This window comes from Mauremys reevesii, linkage group 7 (assembly GCF_016161935.1).
Source record: "Mauremys reevesii isolate NIE-2019 linkage group 7, ASM1616193v1, whole genome shotgun sequence".
NCBI classification, from domain to species: domain Eukaryota; kingdom Metazoa; phylum Chordata; order Testudines; family Geoemydidae; genus Mauremys; species Mauremys reevesii.
In genome coordinates this window covers 2920336-2943666 of record NC_052629.1, presented here as the reverse complement: position 1 = coordinate 2943666, position 23331 = coordinate 2920336, and the positions used below count along the sequence as shown (strand labels likewise).

Genomic DNA, 23331 nt, shown 5'->3' with positions numbered 1-23331 from the left:
TTTCCCACCCCATAGTAATTATTGGGTAGAATATTATTCTAAGGCTGACTTCTGAAAAGTAGGCTCATTCAGCAGGCTTGGAAGAGAGATGATTGGACCAGGACTCAAGAGCTGTGTTCAAATCATGGTTCTGCCACAGACTTCCTTTGCATCCTGGTCAAATTACTTAATCTCTCTCTCTCTTAGTTCCCATCTGTAAATGGGGAAAATACTTTTTTTGATTGTTGTCTATTTAGATTGAGTCAGGGACTGTCTTTTATTATGTACCCAGCACTTAATTTATGCAGTGCCTAGTAATACATGGTATCATGTATTCCTGTTCATAATAATGGATTTGTAAATTGGGGGGAAATCAGGGCGAGGAGCTGCAAATATAAAACACTGCAAATGCAAAATGCAACAGAAAATAGTGAAAAACCAGGTGAGTAAAAAAACAAAAAAATCAAAAATGCTCAATCATGAATGAGGGGGAAACAAAGCATCTGTATGTCTCTCTGTTTTTTTCCCCTCTCCCTCTCTCAAGTTTTGGACTGAATTTAGTGAATGTTGATGCTTATAAAATGAGGTTCAGATAACACTGGCTGGAGGAATGCATAGAGAAAGCAAGTGCTGTCCAAATTTCCTCATGACAGTTAGGTCAGTGCATCTAAATCGTGATTTATAATGTGTTTATTCATTCTGATCTCTCTCCTGAGTAGGAAGTGCTAAACATGCCAAAGTGGTGGTTTTATGATGTGGGCAAGTGTCTGCAAGGACTAGGCTGAGGCCATCAAATGCCTGTTTGCTTGTGACTTTGTCCCAGTTTGAATCTAGACACCCCACCCCATCCCCCCCACTGCTGAAAGACCTAGTGCGTTAGTCCACATAGCACAGAGCCATTTGGAAGGATTTGTGTGTTTTGTTTTGTTTTTCAATTTCTCCTTCTTTTGGATCAAGTACGAGAAATTGCTGAATTCTATCCATACGCTAACCCCAGCCACTCTCCACAGATATTGGTGTTATGACTTGTAGGGAGAGCGGACTGAACCAGTTGAAGCTGCATTCCTTTACTTTAAGCTTCTACTGTACTTAAAAAATAAAAACATATTCAGGCAGGATTGTGGGGAGGGGGATGATTTGTCGTCCCCCCCCCCACATCCTACATAGATTTATTTTATAGACTAGTTTGAGTGGGATTCGAAACTTCATTTTGTCCTGTTTTCCTCTTTTGTTTAGGAAAGAGAAGTGATTCCGAAATGTAATAGAATGGCTTCACAGAGTATCGTGCACCAAAAATCTGATGCCTTACAGCAAATTGCGTGCCTCTATTCAGAATTTTTTTTATCTTTCCACAGACCTACAACAGCTGTGCCAGACTGTGCTTAAACCAAGAAACAGTATGTCTAGCGAGCACTGCTATGAAGACTGAAAATTGTGTGGCCAAAGTAAGTAATATTGTAGTTCTGTTATCTTTGTGTCAAGTTTGTGAGCAGTACGTTTGTTTTTCAAAAACTGATTTTTAACATACTTTAAACAGTTTGCGCAGGCCTTCTGTCTTTCACAATCATACTGTAGGCTGACCAGGCAGTGTGCCACATTCCCCAGACTGTGATAAATGGGAGTATGGGTCCCCCAGATCAGCAGGCTGGATGTCCTGTAGAAGCAGCAACTGTTCCCATTGTGTCGTTGTCTCCAGTACCCTCTGCTGGTCAGTACCCAGAGTTACATGAACATATGTTGGATGGAGGCTCTTCGCAACATGGGGCCTTTTTGTTTGTTTGTTTTTGATCGGTGAAGAGGAAATACAGAAAGAACATTGAAGGAAAAACCTTGTAATTAAAAGAACAAACCACACAATGTTTGGAGGGAAGGGGAAAAGAGAAAATTGGAAGAAAAAGTGACTGCTCATTTTCATATCACTACATCAGATAAGATACATTTGTAGGGCACTATAATAACAGGGGGGAGAGATGAAATGTCAGTAACCAGCAAGCTCTTGGGTTGCTTTTCCGAAAACTAAGTGTAACTAGTATAAAATCAGATCTCTACATGCGGGATTGTCCGTGAGCAGAAAACATCCCAGCCATGACACCGTGTATAAAAAGGGCTGCGTAAAGGATCTGTTCCGCCTTGCATAAGCTCCATGTTTCTGCTGGAAAGAAGATCAGTGGGCATGCAAGACAGATCAGAGCATGCAGCAATCTGTTACTGAAACCAGCTGGCATTCTGTTGCTCTTCTGTCACTATAAAGTGACCAGTAGAAAGCTTGCTCCCTTTTCTGACTTATTCCTTGGATCTTCTTGAGATTCCCTTTTCTTGGAGTTAATTTTGAGTGGCTGTTAAATCTGCCCTGTCTAGTCAGGACCCACATTCCTGCTGGCCTTGGAAGGTGCTCCTGCCGCTGTTGGAAGATGGCTGTTCCATATGTGAACTGTCCCATTGCACAAATGTCAGCTTCATGTTGCACATGAGTGACCCAAAGTGCAGCTTGCAGTCACCCTCTGTTAGAGAGGTGCAGCCCTGTGCAAGCTACAGATCCCAGCATGAAGTGCAGCTGCCTGGCCCTTGCTGCCCGATGACTCTCTTTGATCAAGATGTACAGTATTGCATGCTGCCACCTGCAGTCATGCCCGTTGTTATACAAAATAGGTGAAACGCTCCTGACAGGATACCAAGGTACACGATTTACAGCCCTCAGCAAAATGCCCTTGGTATTTAGCATATTTCATCCTGGGGTCATGATGCTGGTCACAAGCATCCTACAAAGGAGCCAGTGTACAGCTACTACCAAGATAGTCTATGGCTTCCATTCAGGGCCCACCTACCATGCAACAGCTCCTTTTGACCTGAGCATCTTGGAGGAGGAGGTGTGGTAGCATTACAACTATTAGCTTCATTTGTGCCCCTCTGAATTGAATTTTCCCCTTCAAAATGGTGGGGACAAAAATGAAATCACTCCTTACAAAAATATTTTTAGTGGGCTACTGACAAGCAACAAAGAGCGAGTGCCAGAGACTGCAAGACTCATTTTATGTTGTAGAGGTGGAGCTGAATTCTGGCCCCAGACATGGAAAAGCACGTGTTCTTAATACTGCATATCCAGGATAGATGTATCCTAGAGATGGAGTATTTATATATATTTTGCATTGGTTTTGCATTAGCTTAACAGGGGCTTCTTTGAGCACATTTCCCTACTATGTAGGGGTAATTGCTTTCCCTGAATAGTAGTTTCTGTCACTGACAGGTTACTGACGCTGTTGTTTCGTGGTTACAATACAAAGTGAAATAGAAGTTGGCTTTCTCAGAACCGCTTACACTCCAGGTGTAGCAAAGCACTTTATAAATTCCCTGACCAAAAAACTTCATTAATGCAGAGTTAAGGTTGTCTGGCGGTATCTTGCAGCTTTCCAGAATGTCAAGTTCAGTTAAACTCAAAACTGTGAAAATTGGGTAATAATACAGAGGTAAGGTACACACCAATGCAACTTTAACTCTGCCTTCTGGAGCTGACAGAGGCCACTTGGAATTATCTGCATGCACTCTAGCTGCATTTGCTGTGTTAGGTGTAGTTGTACTGAATGGAGGAGGCATTAGTTGGAGCAGATTGGCAGAGCTGTGATTGTGATATGAGGAGATCTGGGTCTGAGATTCCATGTGTGATGAAAGGAACATAAGAACGGCCAGACTGGGTCAGACCAAAGGTCCATCTAGCCCAGTATCCTGTCTTCCGATGCCAGGTGCCCCAGAGGGAATGAACAGAACAGGGAATCATCAAGTGATCCATCCCGTCGCCCATTCCCAGCTTCTGGCAAACAGAGGCTAGGGACACCATTCCTGTCCATCCTGGCTAATAGCCATTAATGGACCTATCCTCCATGAACTTATCTCAGTGGTCTCCAAGGCGCCTGCGGGGGCATCTTAATGCTCCCGCATCCTGGCCCCGGGACAGCACCTGCCGAAATGCTGCTGAATTTCAGCGGCATTTCGGCGGGGACGCCTCTCGATGACGCCACTTGCCATCGACAAGTGACGTCATCGAGAGGCGTCGCTCCCGAATTTCGGCGGGGACACCTCTCGATGACGTCGCTTGTCGACGGCAAGCGGCGTCATCGAGAGGCGTCGCCGCAGACATGCCGCTGAAATTCGGCGGCATTTTGGCGGGTGCTCCACCGCCGTAGTGGTCCTTCGTCTGGCACCCGCCAGACGAAAAGGTTGGGGACCACTGACTTACCTAGTTCTTTTTTGAACCCTGTTATAGTCTTGGCCTTCACAACATCCTCTGGCAAGGAGTTCCACAGGACTGCTGCTGCACATTGAGTGGATGTTTTCAGAGAGCTATCCACAATGACTCCAAGATCTCTTTCTCCAGTGGTAACAGCTAATTTAGACCCCATTATTTTATATGTATAGTTGGGATTATGTTTTCCAAAGTGCGTTGCTTTGCATTTATCAACATTGAATTTCATTTGCCATTTTGTTGCCCAGTCACCCGGTTTTGAGAGAGATTTTTGTAGCTCTTCGCAGTCTGCCAGGGACTTACCTACTGAAGGTAGTTAACAGGCTCTAGCTTGATTGAGAAGTTTCTCCAAACCTTGATTTAGTCAACATGGGAAAGAGATTCTGGTTCCTTATATTTTTATCTCAAGGAAAAGGACGCGCTTGTGTATCTTGAAGGATCCAGTATCCATCATTTCATTGCTGTGTTGTGTAGGTTGTCAATAGTGGGGCATAGAGGTCTTCTAACCATAGGTATTGTCAGCAGTGGGATATGAGAGCTGTGTGTTTTGTGATGGGAATGTGAAAATCTAGTGTGTGTTGGAATCCTGTGAGTAAGAGCAAAAGGGTTGTAAAAGGAGTGAAGAAATTGTAAAGTTTAACACATGCAGGGTTGTTTCTGGGGAGGAGACTCAGTGTTTGAGTGTAGAACAAGTGTAGATAGCTCTTGTTCTATTCAGTTCACCTAAAAACAAGTTTTGCTTGGCGAAAAGAAGATGTTTACCTGTGCTACAGTTCTCATGTGCCCTGTTCCCTGCTTGAGATGCACTCTCTGCAAAAGCAGAAAGTGAGTATGTGTGCTATGGGCGTACTGCGTCATCACTCAGAGGGCAGAGTTAAAGCTGCATTGATGTGTACCGTAACTCTCTAGTTCTTTGTTTTCAGAGGTTTGAGTTTTGCTGAACTTGACACTCTGGGAGGGCATGAAATACTATCAGGCAGCCTTAGCTCTGGCTTAACAAAGGTTTTTATCAATGAATTTTCTAGTTTTTTTGAAGAGAAAGAGAAATGTTTGTTGTCGAAGTTAGTGGTCATTTAGGCAGTTATAGTTCTCATTTAGAGTTCCATTTGACACATACTGTAGCTAGGTAATAACAAAAAAAAAGCTAGCATTTATATAGCACTTTTCATCAGTAGATCCCCATTGTAGAGGTGAGAAACTGAGGCACGGAAAGGTGAAGTGACTTGCCCAAGGGCACTCAAGGCCAGTGGTAGAGCCAATAATAATCCTGGTGGTTTCTCTGTTAGGCCATATAGTTGCTATGGGATTCCTGAGTGCTCTTCCACCCTCCCGTACATTTTGTTCCAGTGGAATGGAAATAATGGTCGTGCTTTGAAATACTTGCGCTGTGTGGCGGCTAATAGGGCCAGGGAGAGAAATCTCCCACGTGGTCTGTGTCACAGAATCTTGACCGTTTTATTACAGGGTTGCTACAGTAACTTTAAACAAGAGAGAAAAGACAAGTCTCTCTCTCCTTGTCCGCCCCCTGCCCCACCATCTCCTGCAACATGTAGTGACCCCACCAACATTTCCATCTCCTGCTCGCCTTCCCATCCCATTAAGCCATTAGTTAGCACTGTAGAAGCCATTACAACCTGAGCAGTTGGTCCTTGCTGTCTCCTGCCTGGTGCTGCTGCATACACACATCACAGGCAGCAGCTTACTTGAGGGTTGTGCATTTCCTTGATTATGTCGCCGAGCCCGTGTTGCACATCAAGCGGGGCCCCTCATCCACACTACGCAACCCCAGCTGGGCTTCCTGTCCCTGCTTCAGCCAGGTTTCATGGGCCACACCCTAGTTCCACCCAGTTCACCCACTTCCAAACTGGTCCGCTCACACGCTGGCCAGCCACCCCCAGACACACTCCACACAGCGCTGACATGGACCTTAATGATTCATTTCCTGGGTGTCCGATGTTTACATTTATATTACCGCCCCTCCCCCCCCAGCTCACTTGGCAAGGGGCTCAGACACTTCAAGAGAAGCAGGGTCCCCCAAATCCCAGCACACACGGAAGGGGAGATTCAGGACTGGCAGGCTCCCACCTCTAAACCCCCAACTTCCTTTGCCACCCCTCCCATTGTCCAGTCCCTCCTGTTTTCTTCCCTCCTGCTCCCCCAATCCCCACCCCTTCCCCCTTATCTGAGCCCCCAACCACTTTCCCTTCCCCTATCACTCTATTCTATTTATCTCCCTACCCATAATACCCCCATCCCTCACTGCTGACCCTACCCCGATTCTGACCTACTCTTCCACCCCAATCACCCTGCCCACCCAGTGAGCATTCACATGTATAAAGTATTTTCTTACCAAAAAAACCTTGACAGAGGCTTGTTTTTCCCAAACATTAACAGTTCATTCTCAGCTTCCTGCTCAGGGTGGGGGTCAGAGTTGCTAGAATCTGCAAACATTATAAAATGCTGGGTTTTTTTCTAGAGGTATCTTGGCAACCTTTTGGTCAACTGGGCCCACATTTGGGTCACTAACCCTACCCTGCATTCCACGAGACACACAAAATATCAAGCCAATCCAGGCATGTGGATTTTAGAGCACTTGGAAGAGTCACCCTTTACACGGAAAGGTCTTCTCAAACTTAACTGTAGCAGAGCTGGAACTCTGCTATATCGTATGAAATTAATCATCTGCTATATCCAGATCACCCCCACAGGATAATACTGAAAGGCTAGGAGGCTCTGGGAGGTGTGATGGTCTCAACTCCATGGAGACAAATAAAGCCTGAAACAAATCACTCTGAGGTGTGCACTGCTCTGTTCATGTCAATGGGCGTTCCCCATCCTCCCTCCCCAGTGCTTGAGAGATCTGTGATGTGCATCAAGTGTGCCCGTTCTTAGCTCCTCACTGCGGTCTCAGCAGTGTGTGTTCTGGTGCATGCTTCCAGCTTGACAGTTCTCGGCTTCCCCAGATGCTGATTCTCATGCAGGGCTCAGGCCCCTTCAGAGGGAAGCAACACTCCCCTAGATCCTGGCTCACATGGAGAAGGGCTCTGACCTCCTTTAGCATGCCAAAGCTCTGCAAATCCCATGATGTGGGGCAGGCAGGGGGCTCAGACACCCCCCAGAGGGACAGGGCACCATAGATCCCAGGTCATATGCCGCCTCCCCCCCCAATACCCTTCTGCATACTGTGTAGGGGCAGGGCCTACTCCCAGATCCCAGCGCGCACACGTGGGAAAGCAGGGAGAGAGGCAATGCTCCTGTATTCTAGCTCATATGCAGAGGCAAAGAGGGAGGATCAGACCCTCCTTTAGGGACAGGTGGCCCCCACCAAATCCCAGCACACACCCAAAAGTGGAGAGAGGCACTCGGACTTCACAAGAGAGGAAGGCCCCCACCAGATCCTGGCACACACAGGAGGGGAGAATGTGGGGTTGACAGACACCCCTGCTCCTATTCTCCTCCAGTGCCCGCACCACTCACATCCATGTGATATGGCTGTTGAAAAAGCTAATGCGGTCTTGGGATGCATCAGGCGAGGCATTTCCAGTAAAGATAAGGAGGTGTTAGTACCGTTATACAAGGCACTGGTGAGACCTCATCTGGAATACTGTGTGCAGTTCTGGTCTCCCATGTTTAAGAAGGATGAATTCAAACTGGAACAGGTACAGAGAAGGGCTACTAGGATGATCCGAGGAATGGAAAACCTATCTTATGAAAGGAGACTCAAAGAGCTTGGCTTGTTTAGCCTAGCCAAAAGAAGGCTGATGGGAGATATGATTGCTCTTTATAAATATATCAGAGGGATAAAGATCAGGGAGGGAGAGGAATTACTTAAGCTCAGTACCAATGTGGACACAAGAATAAATGGATATAAACTGGACATCAGGAAGTTTAGACTTGAAATTAGACGAAGGTTTCTAACCATTAGAAGAGTGAAGTTCTGGAACAGCCTTCCAAGGGGAGTAGTGGGGTCAAAAGACATATCTGGCTTCAAGACTAAGCTTGATAAGTTTATGGAAGGGATGGTATGATGGGATAGCCTAATTTTGATAATTAATTGATCTTTGATTATTAACGGTAAATATGCCCGATGGCCTGTGATGGGATGTTAGATGGGGTGGGATCTGAGTTACTACAGAGAATTCTTTCCTGAGTGCTGGCAGGTGAGTCTTGCCCACATGCTCAGGGTTTAGCTGATCACCATATTCGGGGTCGGGAAGGAATTTTCCTCCAGGGCAGATTGGCAGAGGCCCTGGAGGTTTTTCGCCTTCCTCTGCAGCATGGGGCACGGGTCACTTGCTGGAGGATTCTCTGCACCTTGAGGTCTTTAAACCACGATTTGAGGACTTCAGTAACTCAGACATAGATTAGGTTAGGGGGTTGTTCCAGGAGTGGGTGGGTGAGATTCTGTGGCCTGCGTTGTGCAGGAGGTCAGACTAGATGATCATAATGGTCCCTTCTGACCTTAAAGTCTATGAGTCTATGTCCCCCTTCCCAGTCTCCCAACCCCTCTCCCTTCACCACCCCATTCTCATTTAACCCCCACTCTTCCACCACCCGACTCCCTCCCTTCCAGTTAGCGTTCACATGCCCTTTTTTTTTTTTTGCCTAAAATAGTTTGAATACATTCCCCCAAATTTAAAAAAAAACCCAACAGGCTGACAGAATTTAGCATTATGCCTTCAGACCTTTTCCAGCTTTCTGTCCTAAGTGAGACTTGAAGTGACACTGGCTGAGTGAGTCAGGATCCAAGGACGACTCTTGAGCAATCCAGCTATGATGAGACGCTTCTAGATACAACCTACAAACCTATAGGCGCCTCTGTCTGCATGCTCAGTGTAAGCCGTTCACTCGTGAGCATTAGCTGTGTGCTTACAAAGAGAGCTGAACTCTGGCTAGCAGGTGGCATGCACTCTCTGAGGGTAACTTCTGAGCAGTTGAGACCCCGGTGTGGTGATCTCAGCCCTGGTTTGATCCCTCTCTGTGAGCAGAAATATTTTGGTAAAATCCAGGAAAATCATTGAGATGTGGGGGGGACCATGTCTCGGGAACCCCTGGGTCAAATTACCCAGGCACACCAAATTTCAAGACAATATGAGTAACTGTGTGGATTTCAGAGCACTTAGAGTCAAGCTTTAAACAGAAAGCTGATCTAAACCTTAACTGTGGTAGACGTGTTGGTCCACTGTCATGCAGTTAGCTGTATCCCAGTAGTGTAAGTGCCTGGCAATGGAGCAACTGTTCAGTGCACTCAGGGTGAAGGACTTAAGTGGGACGGGACGTAAGGAGTTCATAAGCCATGTGCTAGCTCTCAGCACAGGAGTGGATTTCATCCTCCAGGATTGACATGTCTCATAGGCTTGGAGGTTACAATGTGTTTTATTGAAAGGGGAATGTTGGCACGGGTGAGTGGGGTTCCTGCATGTCAGCACTCTCTGCCTAAAGTCCCATAGGATTTTTAACTTCCGTTTAGACATCCAGTGGTGAAAGACAGAAGGGATTAGCCTCTGATTCTGAGCACTGCACCTTTAACCGTGTGATCACCCTTACTAGTACTGCACCGTCATGTCAGCGCTGGGTAAGAATCAAGTCCTAGGCTCCACGTCAGAGGCATCATTCAGTCTTTTGTAAGCTTTGTCATTCGATTTTTATCCTGCTTCTGCACTATTCCACAGGAAGATGGTTTGTGCACCACTGCAGCTGAACTTGACATTGTTTGCTGGGTGTGCCCTTGATGTTTATCTGATCTGTACAGTGGCTGATGTGCAGTTTCATCTAAGCTTGCAGGTAGAGCGACTTCCACCTCCCAGAGAAGCTTTTGTTTGCCACTGTCCAGCAAAATGTGTCTCTAACTGGTATCTTCTGTGCAGCCTTTCCGCTGTAATTGACCTAGTCAGTGCTCGTCTTCCTAATTCAGAGAAAAACAAAGGATTTTTTAAAAAAAGCTTTACATCTGTTTAAGTGTGAGGCACTGCGGCATGGGGATCGCACCTCCAGGCTCACCCAGTGTGCTGTCTGGAGCTATTTTGAGACCTTGGGTACTCAGTGTTCTGTATAGTGCAGGGGGTCTCAAACCTCATTGCCCTGTGATCCCCTTCTGACAACAAAAATTACTACAGGAGCCGGGGCCCACCCAAGCCCTGTCGCCCCGGGCGGGGGGTGGGGCAAAATTGAAGCCCTGCTGCCCCAGGTCAGGGGGCTAAAGCCAAAGCCTAAGGGCTTCAGCCCAGGTGGGCAGCTTTGTAACCTGAGCCCCACCCCCCTGGGTCCCAGCCAGTCTAACACCAGCTCGGGTGATCCCTGATTAAAACAGGGTCGCGACCCACTTTGGGGTCCCCACCCAGTTTGAGAACCGCTGGTCTAGTGCTTATCGCACTGTACTCAAATAATCCATAGGCTGATAAGGACCAATGGTTGATTTTGACAATGAGATGCTTTGGATCTTACATATGGGAGTTCGTTCTACTCTTCAAACAAACAAGCACTGGTGATTTTTACTGCTGCTGAGATTCTACTGCTGTTCTCTGTCCTGCTTTTTTGGCATGAATTTGTGTTCTGAAACTCCACCATGTAGGAACTTAGCCATATTTGAATGCAATGAATTAAATAAAGAACAGACATGGTCTTTTTTAAGGCACATTTGAAATTGAAGCACTACTGGTGGGGTAAATCAGTTTCCTGTACGGTATTTTCAGTATGTAGCTGTTACCTACAGTCCACTATTTGTTTCTTTGGTTCTCAGGAGTAACTCCCATTGATCTTTGCCATCTTATCGTCTGCCCTTGGGTACATTACACAAAGATGGTGTTGATTCAGATACCCTTTTTGCAAAGGATGTGTGTGTTAAAAATAGATGCACCACTTCCTTAGTCTCCACACAGGCCATAACATGATGGGGAAACAGCTCCCCACCCCGAACCTCTCATGCTGCTGCTACTGGTGTGCAGCTACAAATGGACAGCCGCCCCAGGAGCTGGGGATATACGGTTAAGTAAGGCAAAGACCTAGCAGGAGCTGCAGCTCCAAAGACAGGGTGTTGATTTATAATGAGGCTTATTGAAAGTTGACCAAATGAGCATCTGTTCCTATTGTTCATTCCATATTTTGTAAGCCAGCATCTCCGAGCCAGATAGTGATGTTGGTGTGTGCTTCACCCTCTACTAGAGTGATGCATGTTAAAAATCCACTGGCATCTGGCATGCCACCGTGTTTTCTGTAATGCACTTGGATGTGCAAATAAGGTTTCTCATCGCTGTTCAGCATCCCTTCTCATGTGCTTTCTGCTGCTGACCTTCACCTTTTATTCACTACCTTTGCCCGTTTATTCTCCCTCTGCCACAGAGGTGATCTGGTTTACTTTGGCTCATCAGGCTTTTACCAACTGCTGGCTAACTCAGACGGGTCCACAATCTCCCTGGCTGCACCTTTATCCTAGATGGCGCATTTCCCTTACTCAACAGGAAGGTCTTGTCTTTCAGTCTTCTCATAAACTGGATTTCACTAGATCCAGCTCTCACTGTTCACTCTAGGCTGCTAGATTATTTCTCCCAACCTCTTCCCTCCCCCGCTCTGGTAGCTTCCCTTCTAATTTGAAGGGTTCCTTTAATAAAGGGTTTGCTTGTAAGTTGATACCACAAGCTCCCAATTCCACCATCAACCCATTTTTCTGTGTTCAGTTGGCAATCCCTGTGCTTTAAATGATCTGCAGCGAGTTCAACCTCATACATATGTACCAAGAGTTCACTCTATTTCAGATTCCATGGTATTTCTTCCTTCCTAGCTTTCTAGAACATTCTGTGCTACCCACACGGTATCACTCGTTCTTTTCAAGGTCCCTTTTCCAGCCCCATTCTGGCACAAAAGCTTGTATTTGCGCTCTTGGTTTGGCCTGCTTATGATGGGGGGGGGGGGGGGAAACGCCAGTCTCAGCAGAAGGAATGTGCTTTCTTTCCACATTCATGGTGTTGCATGTTATGCTGTGCTACAGTGATTGTCGATTCTTGATTTCATATACAGCTTATTAGGTGGTAGTCAGTGGTTTTATCTAAAGCACATTATCTGTTCTGGGCATTGTCCTTACTGGCTGATGGTCATTATTTTTTTAGAACCTTAGTGAGTAAAGTGGTTGAACAAGACTAGGTGTCAGGACTCCTGCATTCTGTGTCCAGCTCTGCAGTTGTTTCTCTGAGACCTGGGGCAAATCACTTCACCACTGTGTCTTAATTTACCCCTCTCTAAAATGGGGCTAACTAATACCTGCCTCACAGGAATGATATGCGGTTTATTAATAAGATGCTTTTGAGATCCTTGGATGAAGACACCTACCTATGCACAAAGTAGTATTTTGCCAGCTCAGCCAGCCCATTTTCTGTTCTGGCTCTGGAGTAATAAAAGGCCTCTGGATGTTTTGTTGTGACAATTTTCTTTTGGGAAGAAAGGCTTAGTTTTAACTAGTTAGTTTCCCCTCCTGTGTTCTGAAATGACTCAAGAGGTGACTACACAAAAGAAGCGAGGAATGGAGGTAGACTTTTTTCAGGCTCTCTGCTCCACCACCTATTTAGAAATCTTAAGCAAATAAGCATTCTCCACGGCAATCTCCTAATGGTCAACTCTTACGCCTGGTCTGCTCTAGAAAATTAGGACATTTAACTATGTCAGTCAAGGGTGTGAAAAATCCACACCTCGAGAAGTTGGAGTAACATCGCTGAAGTCTGTGTAGGCAGCAGTAGGTCAATGGAAGAATTCTCCCATCAGCCTAGCTACCACCTCTTGGGAAGGTAGATTATCTACACCAATGGGAGAACTCTTTCCATCTGCATAGGTAGTATCTACACTGAAGCACTACAGCAGTGCAACTGCGCTACTGTAATTTTTTGAGTGTAGATAAGCCCTTAAGCCTGGTCTACACTACAAGGTTAGGTCAACGTGAGCTGACTTGTGTCGATCTAGCCGTGGAAGTGTCATCACTTAAATTTGGCTCTCGCTGATGTAGGTGCCTCTCTACACCAATAGTAACACGACCTCTCCAAGGGGTACAGAGTCATGGTCAATGTAGTTAGGTCGACGCAGTGTCAGTGTGGACACTGAGCTGCTTACGTCAACTGTTACTGGCTTTCAGGAGCCATTCCACAATGCCCCACACTGACAGTACAATCAACATAAGCGCTCCTGGTGAGAGCGCGCAGTGCCAACCCAAGGAGCCAAGTGTGCACACGCACGCGATTTAATAACTGCAGTGGCTGTATGCCAACATAAGTTAGGTCAGCATCATTTTGTAGCATAGACGTGGTTTGAGGCACAACATTTTTTCTTGCATTCCAAGTTGAGTTGCAGGTACTCTTTAAAATTGACCATTTAGGGTTCCATGCTGAATGCCCCAGATAATGGTAGGAGGGATTGATCTGGTGTATTTGAAATTGCCCGTTTGTATTGTTTCTGGTCCTGTTAAGTCACAGATTGATGGCTCCTATTCTTTGAGACTGTCCAAGCATTCATTGTGCTTGAGACATCACAACCACCACCACAGAATTCTGCTTCACCGTTTGGGGGGGCGGGGGTTCTTTTTTCTTAAACAATGCAGTTTTGCAATGTTGTTAAATCTTAAAATACGTAAGAATAAGAGAAGAGAAGGTTAATCTTGGATTCCTGGATGAATTCAACTTGAATAATTACATTTTTTCCCTAATATTCTCTCAGCAGTTTGAATCAGAAAGTGTATTCTTCAGCTTCTTAAATTTCTGTCCTAAACCCCTGTGTAATGTTGGGTGCTCCGCCTGAATGTGGCTGTATTTACATGGTGATTAGTATTTCCTTTTATAGTTTGGATACAAAGTGTTTTGGGATGAAAGAATGAGGATAGGGTTAGGTGTTGGGAACTGAGTTAATTCCTCCTCTGCCATTGACTTGTGTGATCCTGAGCAAGTCACTTTGCCTCTCTGCGCTAGACTCCCCATCTGTAATATGGGGATGACATGTGCTGCTTACTTTACAAGTATGTTGCTGAAGGTTGATTAATGTTCAGACAGTGCTTTGAACACGTAAAGAGCATCATAAAAATCTCAGCATTTTAGATCTTTGAATAGCAAAGAAATTCAGAGATGCTTATAAAAGCTTTAATGTGATAGTGTGATCTTCCTTTCATGACCGTGTGTCTGCCTGGGGTTTTTACCTCAATTTGGAGTTTCCTACCTTTTGTGAGGTCAAGGCAAGTTTTTTGGTTCAGCTTCCCCCCAGTCTAATAATCTCTTTGCAAATGACTGACAGAAATGTGTGATATTCTCCCTCCCCCCACACGCCCATTCTCCAGATTTTGATAGACTTGTTTTATTTATTTCCAAAATTATATCTGCAGGAAACAAGCTGTTTAAATTCAGATTATGCTGAAGCAAAATGGTCCTAGTATGAGAAGCAACGTGCTGTTTTATGAGCGCAGAGTCCCTTTTCTCATAACTGATTGATAGTAAATATTTTCCTGAAGAATTATTGCCAGCTATGAACAGTGCAACTGTTTCACTTTTTTTGCCCTGCTACTTGCTGTACCAGCCATTGTCTGTAATTAAGATCTACAATTCACAATGCAGACGTTTGCACTTCCTCTGGGTCTGAGCTATTTATAAGGCATTTCAGCTGTTCAGAGTTTCTTTTGAATGTTAAACTACATGTTAACAGGCTTCTTTAGTCTCCAGTGATGCAAACACTGTCAGGCAGTCTCCTCTTTTACTCTTCCCCTCCCCCCCACTAACGCTCCCCCCCAAGTCATTTTATGCCAGCAAAGTTGTATATCAAATAAGAGTTAAAACTGACTTTTTGAATAGTCTTTGAGAAACATTGAAGCAATATACTAATATAATACTTAGCACTCAAAAATTGTCTCTCAGCCAAGGATCTCTGAATGCCTTACAATTATGAATCCTCCTAAACTCTTCTGTGAGGGGGAACTAACTATCTTTTGGGGGGAGGTTAATCTTGATATAATTTCAGAAGTTCAGGCATCTTTTTGGTGATGGCTTACTGGTTTTAGCATCAAGTTTGAAACCTCTAGAACTAGAAGTTCAAAATGCATAACCATCAGCTCAGCCCAACTTTCCATCGCTCAGATGGAGAGAAACCGAGCGCTCTGCTATAAACTATTGAGTCTTCCTCATGAGATCTTAGAAATTGAGCTTCTGCCTGGACACCAAAGATGCAATGGCAAATTTGTGAGAATAAGAATTTACCCTGGTATCCTTGGCCATAATCTCTCTGTGTGCATATGACTATGCAATATGATGTGCACTGGTTGTTTGCACCACTCCACCCCAGAAGTGGCTGCATTAGCCATGTAGTCACATTGAACTAGATAAGGCTACTCACCTGTAGAAGAGCTGCAATCTTGGGCTTGTAGTTTTAAAGTGCTTTGGGATCCTTCAGGATAGAAATGTAAAATATTGAGAGTCCATAACCGAGCATTTTAAACCTAGGTGGCTGTAGCGGCAGACAATACATGTCAGTTCAGGGGGCACGAGAAGCAGTGCCATTTCTGAAGAGTTCACTGCAGGGGCCGTGCCAAGACAGGAATTGCCACCACAGATGGCAGTGACGGTCTGTGCCAAGATGGCAGCATCGACTAGATTTGTACCCAATTTAAGGCTTCAAAGTAAAACGTGTTTGCAAAACATGAGAATTCTTTATGAATGTTTTCAGCATGAACATGTGACTGACCTGCTTTGATTGCAATCCAGTGCAGGGACACCACTAGATACATTTGAATGAGGTGCTTCAGAAGCTAAAATTACTTCTGATTTTAATCTAAACAAAGGAGCTAATACATTTGAGACAGTCTTTGTAGACTGATCTAGATTAGTGTGGAGGAGGCTCTAGTGCCTTCTTTGCTGGGAGGGGACAGGGAGGAGAAATAGTCTAAAGCAAGTTCATCATCAAGCATGTACTGCAGCATTGCCCACTGATGCATGCCGGATCACCCGCACACAGAGATCACATGGCTCCTCCAAAAGTCAAACGATCAATTCGCCTCGTTTTGGCTCTGTACTTAATGCACAAACAGTGCGATCTGCAGGGCTGTAATTGCATTGTTAGGGCCAAGGAACAAGCCTGTGCCTTTTCAGCAGACAGCTGGCAGGGAAAGAGGCATGTTGTTAGGAAAGAGAGAGGCAAGGCAAATAAAATTACTGCTAACGCTCAGAGATCGGCAGGAGTCCTACTTGCCTAATCTTACCGGTGGGAGCAAGCGGCTGTTGTAATCCAATTATAGCAGCATAAGCAATTTGTTAGACACTCCGCATAATGTAACAATTTCCCAATAAACTCTGACTTGTAATAACGTCGGCAAGAGCCCACATAAATCTGCCCGAATGGTGGGGGCCAGAGTGTTCGGCTGGGGGCTTGTAATTTGTGCCATCAGCACGTTTTGCAGAGAGTAGTATGGTGCAGGCTTTCAGTGCAGGAATGTTCAGGAGAAAAGCATGGCACGCCCCTCAAAGAGAGATCCATTTCGGGGGGGGGCAAAGCAGGGACTTAGCTCATAGAAAGGAGGAAAAATTAACCCAACAAGCTAAACTCTGCAGCAATTCTAAAGAGTTTTTAAATATACATTAAAAAACATTAATGAAAATTATCATGTAAATTACAGTCAGAGAAGTGAGGAGAAGCCAGATTTCCATCACTTTTGGAGGGGGAAATATTCCTTTTTTTATATAAAATCTGCTTAAATATAAAAAGCTTAATTATTGACAGGGGGCTCAGCACTGTGCAAGACACACAGGAATTCAGTTCCTGACCTGAGCAATTCATAATTGTCAGAGGCAAACAATTAAACCTTACCTGGTAGCCAGTCACCTTTTTGTCCCTTTCTTGCAGTTTCTAGCTCGCCTCCTGTATATTGGCACAGCATCTTGGCAATAAGCCTGAGGGATAAAATGCAGGTCTAGAACTAGTCCCTTTGAATTTACCCTAGTGGATTTAACTTTTTTGGCACAATGATGAATGTCCCCTGTGGTTCACCCAGGTCTACACGAAGAACTAATCTAATGTAGATATTTATTTAAATGTAGAAATCCGTCATCTGAGCTCTGCCCATCACTCCGAGGGCCTGGTGAGAGTTGCAGGATAGTTAGCACCAGTTTGGAGTTTATATTTAGCAGGGTGTAAGCTATCATATACTTGTAAATCCCCCTGTTTAGCATTTCCCTATACTAGGATACAATAAGCAGCAGCCATAACAATTCAAGTCTAGTATGAAGGCCCTCTCTATGTACAATATAGACATCAAATGGTTCTGGACTTGAGACACCCTCGGTCTAAAAATAATGCCTGACTTACCACCACTAAAATACTTCATTTATTCATTTAGCTTAAGAGTCCTTGGAGGCTCAGTGTGAAATAACATTTTCTGCACTGACTGACTGACTCATTCCCAAATTGTAGCAGCACGATACTTTTCTGTAGGAAAAGTAGTTTCTGGCTACTTTTGAGACCATGTCTCTGTATCGTATCATCTGGAAATCCTGCTAGCAGACTCTATGCTTTGACTCTGTTGACCTTCAGGGAACTGTGTGGGCTCCTCTGTTTACTTAAAGCCAAATCTTTGACCTTGTGTGCTGCCTGTATAATCACGGACCCACCAGCCTTGGCTCTATGCACCCCTTTGAACTGGTACATAGGATTTAAGTTGTATTTGCGCATGTGTTCATAGTCCTAGTGATGGGCTCGTTTCTGTGTCAATTGTAAAGTAGCAGCTGAGATATTCAGACATGCTTGTGTACAGATACACGGTATGTTCTGCCCTTCCTAATGTGTAACCTAGACTCCCATTGTTTCTGCATTGTACACCAAGGTCCCAAGATAACTGCAACAGGACAGCAAGCATCCTGTTGCCAAGAGCAGTGTTCCAATACATATTTCCTTTCTACGTAAGCGTTAAAAAAGCATGTTTAGACAAGGCCGATATTATCTTAGTTTCCAGAAGCTGCATCAATAAACTGCAGTGTTCCTAATAAAGCCACTCAGTGTCTAGGTTTAACTAATGGCTGATTTTCATGGCTTTGACAGTGAGCTGTGTGAGTTATTTTCTCCTGATATTGTAAAAATAATGAGAGCAAATTAGAACAATCAGTTTACACAGATAGCTCCTGATTGGAGGTGATGGGCAATATGGTAGCGAGTAATCCATCTTCGGGCTCCTGTCACATTAACTTCAGCAGTGTGGAAAAGATCAGGCGGAGCAAACCGGAATCCTGCCCAATCAGAACACTGAAATTAATGAGAAGAGCATTGTTCTGTGATCAACCTTTTAATTAGCAAGACTGGCGATGAAGGGAGTGATGAAGCTGGCAGCACAGCTGCACAATGGCAGGCATGTTTTCTGTGAGGGGGGAGGAAAACATGGGTTTTAAATTATCCCTTCTGTGCTCCCTGTACACCAGCAGTGTGTCTCCATTCTAAACCTCTTTACAGATCTTAACAGACAAACAGCCACATCCAGGGTAATATTGCAAAGCATGGCTGTTACTAATGAGTAGTTCAGTACCAGGTCCTAGCTGGGGTCATTCAGGAAAATGTTGATCACTGCTTTAAAAAAAACAACAAAAAAAACAATTCAGTAGGTTACACTTTAGATTTCAAATTTCACTCTTTCTAATCAGGAGGGGTAGGGTGGATAAAACAGTAGCAAGGGTCTCCCTTTTGTATCCCCTTCCTCTTCAGTTTCCCTTTAAATTTAGATTCCCCAATCAAGAGTATCACTCTGATTCTGGCCCTTTCAATAATCAAAAAGAGAATGGGAAACAGATACTGCATTGATTTCTAATGCTCTCTCATTCTCTCTTGCACCTGCATGTTTTTGTTCAGCTGTTTTCACTTTTCAGTGTGGATTTATTATTAAAGGGTTTTGACTTAACTTCATATGTAAGATGAGAGGAGCAATTTGATATTTCATATAGAGGGAAGAGAGAGAAACTCAAAATGGTTCTGAAGTGCACACTAAAAATCAAAACTAAAAGTAATGATTGTTCAAACTGCAGGACCCGCCTTTAGGATTGACTTTTATAAAAATGGGGAAAGTATAATCTTGGTGGGAGAGTGAATTCAGAGAGGGGTATATTTCTGAGGCAGAAGATAATAAGAAAATATTGGAAAATAGTATTAGTATTGGCACCACGGTAACAAAACTGTGGCATGAAGCAGTAGATCTCTAGTACTGTGCCTGTCTTTCCCTAAAATCTGCATGATGTTTTCAGACAGTTTTACTCCTTACACCTCACCTCTGAAGAAGGCCTAATGATGGAAAAAGTGGTTTCAGGTTATTTTGGGCAACCATGCTGTATTTGCAATTTAATTATAGTGGGGCTCATAATGTCACCTGTTATTAAGGGTTCCTGACACTTCCTTTGTCTTCAGTTGCTTATAATTTTGCCAAATTTTCACATGTGGGCTGAAAGGTTACTTCTGGCTCATGCTGAATTTTTTTTCCCAGCCTGAGGCAGAGATAGAATTCAGTGCACAGGATGAACGGTGCTCACTTAATAATTCAATAATAATATTCAGTGTTTTGTTTCATCATCATTGTTTAGTGTTTGGCCCCATGCTTTATTTACTGCACATTATTCAAAGCCTGCTCTGAAGACAGGATTATTTATTTCCTCATGGGTATTCTATGAGGCTTATCACTATAGTCTTTGAATGCTTCACAAACATCAATTCAATTTATCTTCACAGCACCCCTCTGAGGTGAGGGGGTAAATTATTCCCATTTTGCAGGTGGGAACTGAGGCACAGACAAATTAAAGTAAAAAGTTTCTACTAGTTTTGGGTCCCCAATTTGAGACACCTAGAAAGGACTTAGCATTATATAGCATTACATATGTTCAAAGTACAGCTCCCATTGACTTCAGTTGGAGCTGTGAGTGCTCAGCACTTCTGCAAATCAGACCCCAGGGTCTCCAGTCGGGCACTCAGTGTGGAGCACATCATTAGTGATCATCTGTGAGAAGTTTGATTTAAGTGACTTGCCCAATATCCCATAGGAACTCTGTGGCAGAGGCAGGGATAGAATTCATTTCAAATGCCTTAACTATGGGACTGTTTTTTCTCTTCTTGCCATTCCCTGCGTTTTCACTACACACCTTCCAACTTCTGCAACAAATGAGGCCAGGATCCTATCAACAAAAACCTCAATCATTACACAAACCTATATACTGAATGAGACGGGGTCCTGTGGATAAAATAGTATGTGATCATATAATTAAAGACTGAAACATAATACACACAAGGGGCTGAATTAAGGTTGCACAGGCAACCTTAACACTGGCATTGCCTGACTTTGGAGTGCTTGACTTTGCAACCTTAATAATAATCTTTTAACATAGTTGTGTGTGTAATTTATAGATTCTGTGAAATTGAAGTTTAGAGTAGAAAATCATTGGCCCATAGATTGAAAACTCACCTGTGATCAGTTACAATTCTTGAAGTTATACAATAATAGGTTCAAAAGATCACCTGTACTGATCAACAACTGAGTCAAAAGATGTTCACTACATACGTACATGTAAGTACAGTAAAAATTCCACATCCTTAACATGAAAAGGTGTGTTTGCTCTACACGTGTTGCAGCTTCAGTTACCCTATGCCGAGGCTTCTGTTGCTCACAGGATCATGTGACCATGTTGGCCAATTGCAAAACTGCAGTGATAGTGGTCAGCATGTTGGATCCATATTTGGTCATTGTTCTCAAATTTTACATTCCTCCGTCCTTTCATATTCACACTGAAATTTCTTTTACACTAGCTTTGCTGGGTGCACACCACTTACTATTCCAGCAATGTTTAAAAGGCTGCATGTTTTATTTTTTTTTGCCCGTTTTCATTTTTTCCCATCAGGACTTTTTATCCTACATGGTGTCTGAGAAGCCTAAAAAACAGGATGAGGGAGAAAGTATGCCCCAATTGTTGCATTGAGTGAAGAATAAGTGTAAATATCTTTGTACTCAATTATCGTCTAGAGCATCTGCTTTAAAACAATCATGTGTCCCTGTGTCGGCCAATGACTGCTTGGTTTGGCTTAGATTTGGATGCCAAAAGCAGTTGAGCAGTTTAGGAAGGCAGCAATACAAAGCAATTCTGGCGGACATGTCTCTCTCAGTTAAAAGCCAAGGATGTAATAGCTTATTTATAATGAGAGGCACTGAACTGGGAATTAGGGGACCAAGGTTCCATCCCCAGTCCTGCCCAGTTTGAGGCCTGTTGTGTCCTTGGCTAGTTGTTTCATTTCTTTGCCTCACCCATTTGTAAAATGGGGAGAATGAGTCTCAGCATTTCTTCGTAAAGTCTTTGGAGATCTAGGGGGGCAATGTTACATAAGAAATTAGTAGCAGTAGTGGTAGTAGTACACCTCTACCCCAATATAACGCTGTCCTCGGGAGCCAAAAAATCTTACTGCGTTATAGGTGAAACCGCGTTATATCGAACTTGCTTTGATCCGCCGGAGTGCGCAGCCCCGCCCCCCAGAGCACTGCTTTACCATGTTATATCCGAATTCGTGTTATATCGGGGTAGAGGTGTATACTCTAGCATGAGTGTTGGCAGCGCAAACCTAAAGAGGCTTTTCACACACACACCCATTATGGAAAGTTATATGAAAATTGTGTAGCTGAGAAACTAGTCCACCTGAAAAGGCTAAGGAATTTTTGTTTGTTTCTTACCCTTACACGAAGGGCTAAGTCCAAGACAAATTAGCATTTTTCAAACCTGCCATTTTTTGAGCTGAAAGCACAAAATGTTGGGGAATTTTTTTTTTATAAAACACACAGCCTAGTATTGCCCCTTTAATTAAATGTAGAGAGTGACAAAGTGATTCACTTGCGGGCAAGGACTACATGAGAAATTTTCTGCCCAAAAGTAATTTTTATTCAGAGAAGATGCTAACGGATTGTGTGTGGGGGGAGGGGAGATAAGTGGGAGATATGTCCTAGAATGCACTGGCTCCTGACACCATAACTATGGACTCACTGCCGTGACTCCAGAATGGAATATCCTGGCATGGGGTATAATATTGTAAATGGCGTGAATATTCCACATGTGAATTAATAGGCAGCCTGAGGAGTGTTAATATTTACATATATGTGAAACTTGCACATACTGCAATTCTTGCTCTTCTTTCTCTTGTGGATCAAGTTTTTCCTGTCTAACTTCTGTTTAGCTTTAGCATCTGACTGATCTGTCACTGCTCGATATTCTTGGTGGGTTTTTTGAAACCGGGTTTTCTATAATTTGTCTGAGATTGTGACATGTTTTGGATGTTTAATCTGGTTGGAACACTGGCTGTACTTCCATGGTAACTTTTTTTTGGTGCCATTTCTCCCCCAGGGTTTGAATGTTGCTTTGAGACTTGTAGATTTCTGCGGTGTTCCGTCAGGCTGAAGCAGGATAGTTCTCTGTGCCGTTTTCTCTGCTTTACTTTCTCTTTTCTTACCTAAAATAAATTAAAGTAATGAAGTTATGTGGAGTATTATAAACTAATGTCTTTCATCCCAGGATCACAGCATGCTTAACAACAAAACCCTCATGAGGTAGGTATGTAGTAATCCAAGAGAGGAATGGTGACTTGACCAAGGTCATACAGAAAATTCTGTAGCATAATAATAATAATAATAATAATAATAACCTGTAGGTCTACAGATACCCAGTCTTTTGCTTTAATGCCTTCTTTTCCTTCTGGGTACATGTCAGCTTTCATTAGTACTATGCAGAGCAGGTATCTGTAAGTATTATCTAACTGATACAAGTCATTTTGCATAATATATACAGTGTGGATATGGCCAAACTGGCTATTAAGCTGCAAAATGTCTGCTAAGATTTGACAGTGTTGTTGAGATTTTCCGAGTAAGATTGTGTTAGCAGTTGTGCTGGTTCTGGTTGATGCAATTAAGGTTGCAAAGCAGTGTTTATCCTAAGCCTTTTCTTCACAAATTTTTAATAACCTTTTTGGACAAGTCACTTGGTTAAATTTAATTTAATTTTTCCAGCATCTTTTGGAAGATGGAACAAAAAACAGTTTGATTTTTTTCAAGATGAGAAAGGGGAAAAAATACAAACCTAAAGTTAAGCTCTGTCAGGAAATTCAAGAGT

At 43.7% G+C, this 23331-nt stretch overlaps 1 protein-coding gene across 17 annotated transcripts in view; it reads left to right on the top strand.

Moving 5' to 3' along the window:
• BTRC (beta-transducin repeat containing E3 ubiquitin protein ligase) overlaps positions 1-23331 on the top strand; it is a 172349-nt gene that overhangs the window by 88059 nt on the left and 60959 nt on the right. For all 17 annotated transcript variants that reach the window (XR_005601198.1, XM_039546860.1, XM_039546861.1 and 14 more), the window contains one exon: positions 1335-1424. Coding sequence is in view for 16 of the 17 variants with exons in the window: in XM_039546860.1 (XP_039402794.1) it covers positions 1335-1424 (90 nt within the window). In the remaining variant the exon portion in view is untranslated. The remainder of the gene's footprint in view (positions 1-1334; positions 1425-23331) is intronic.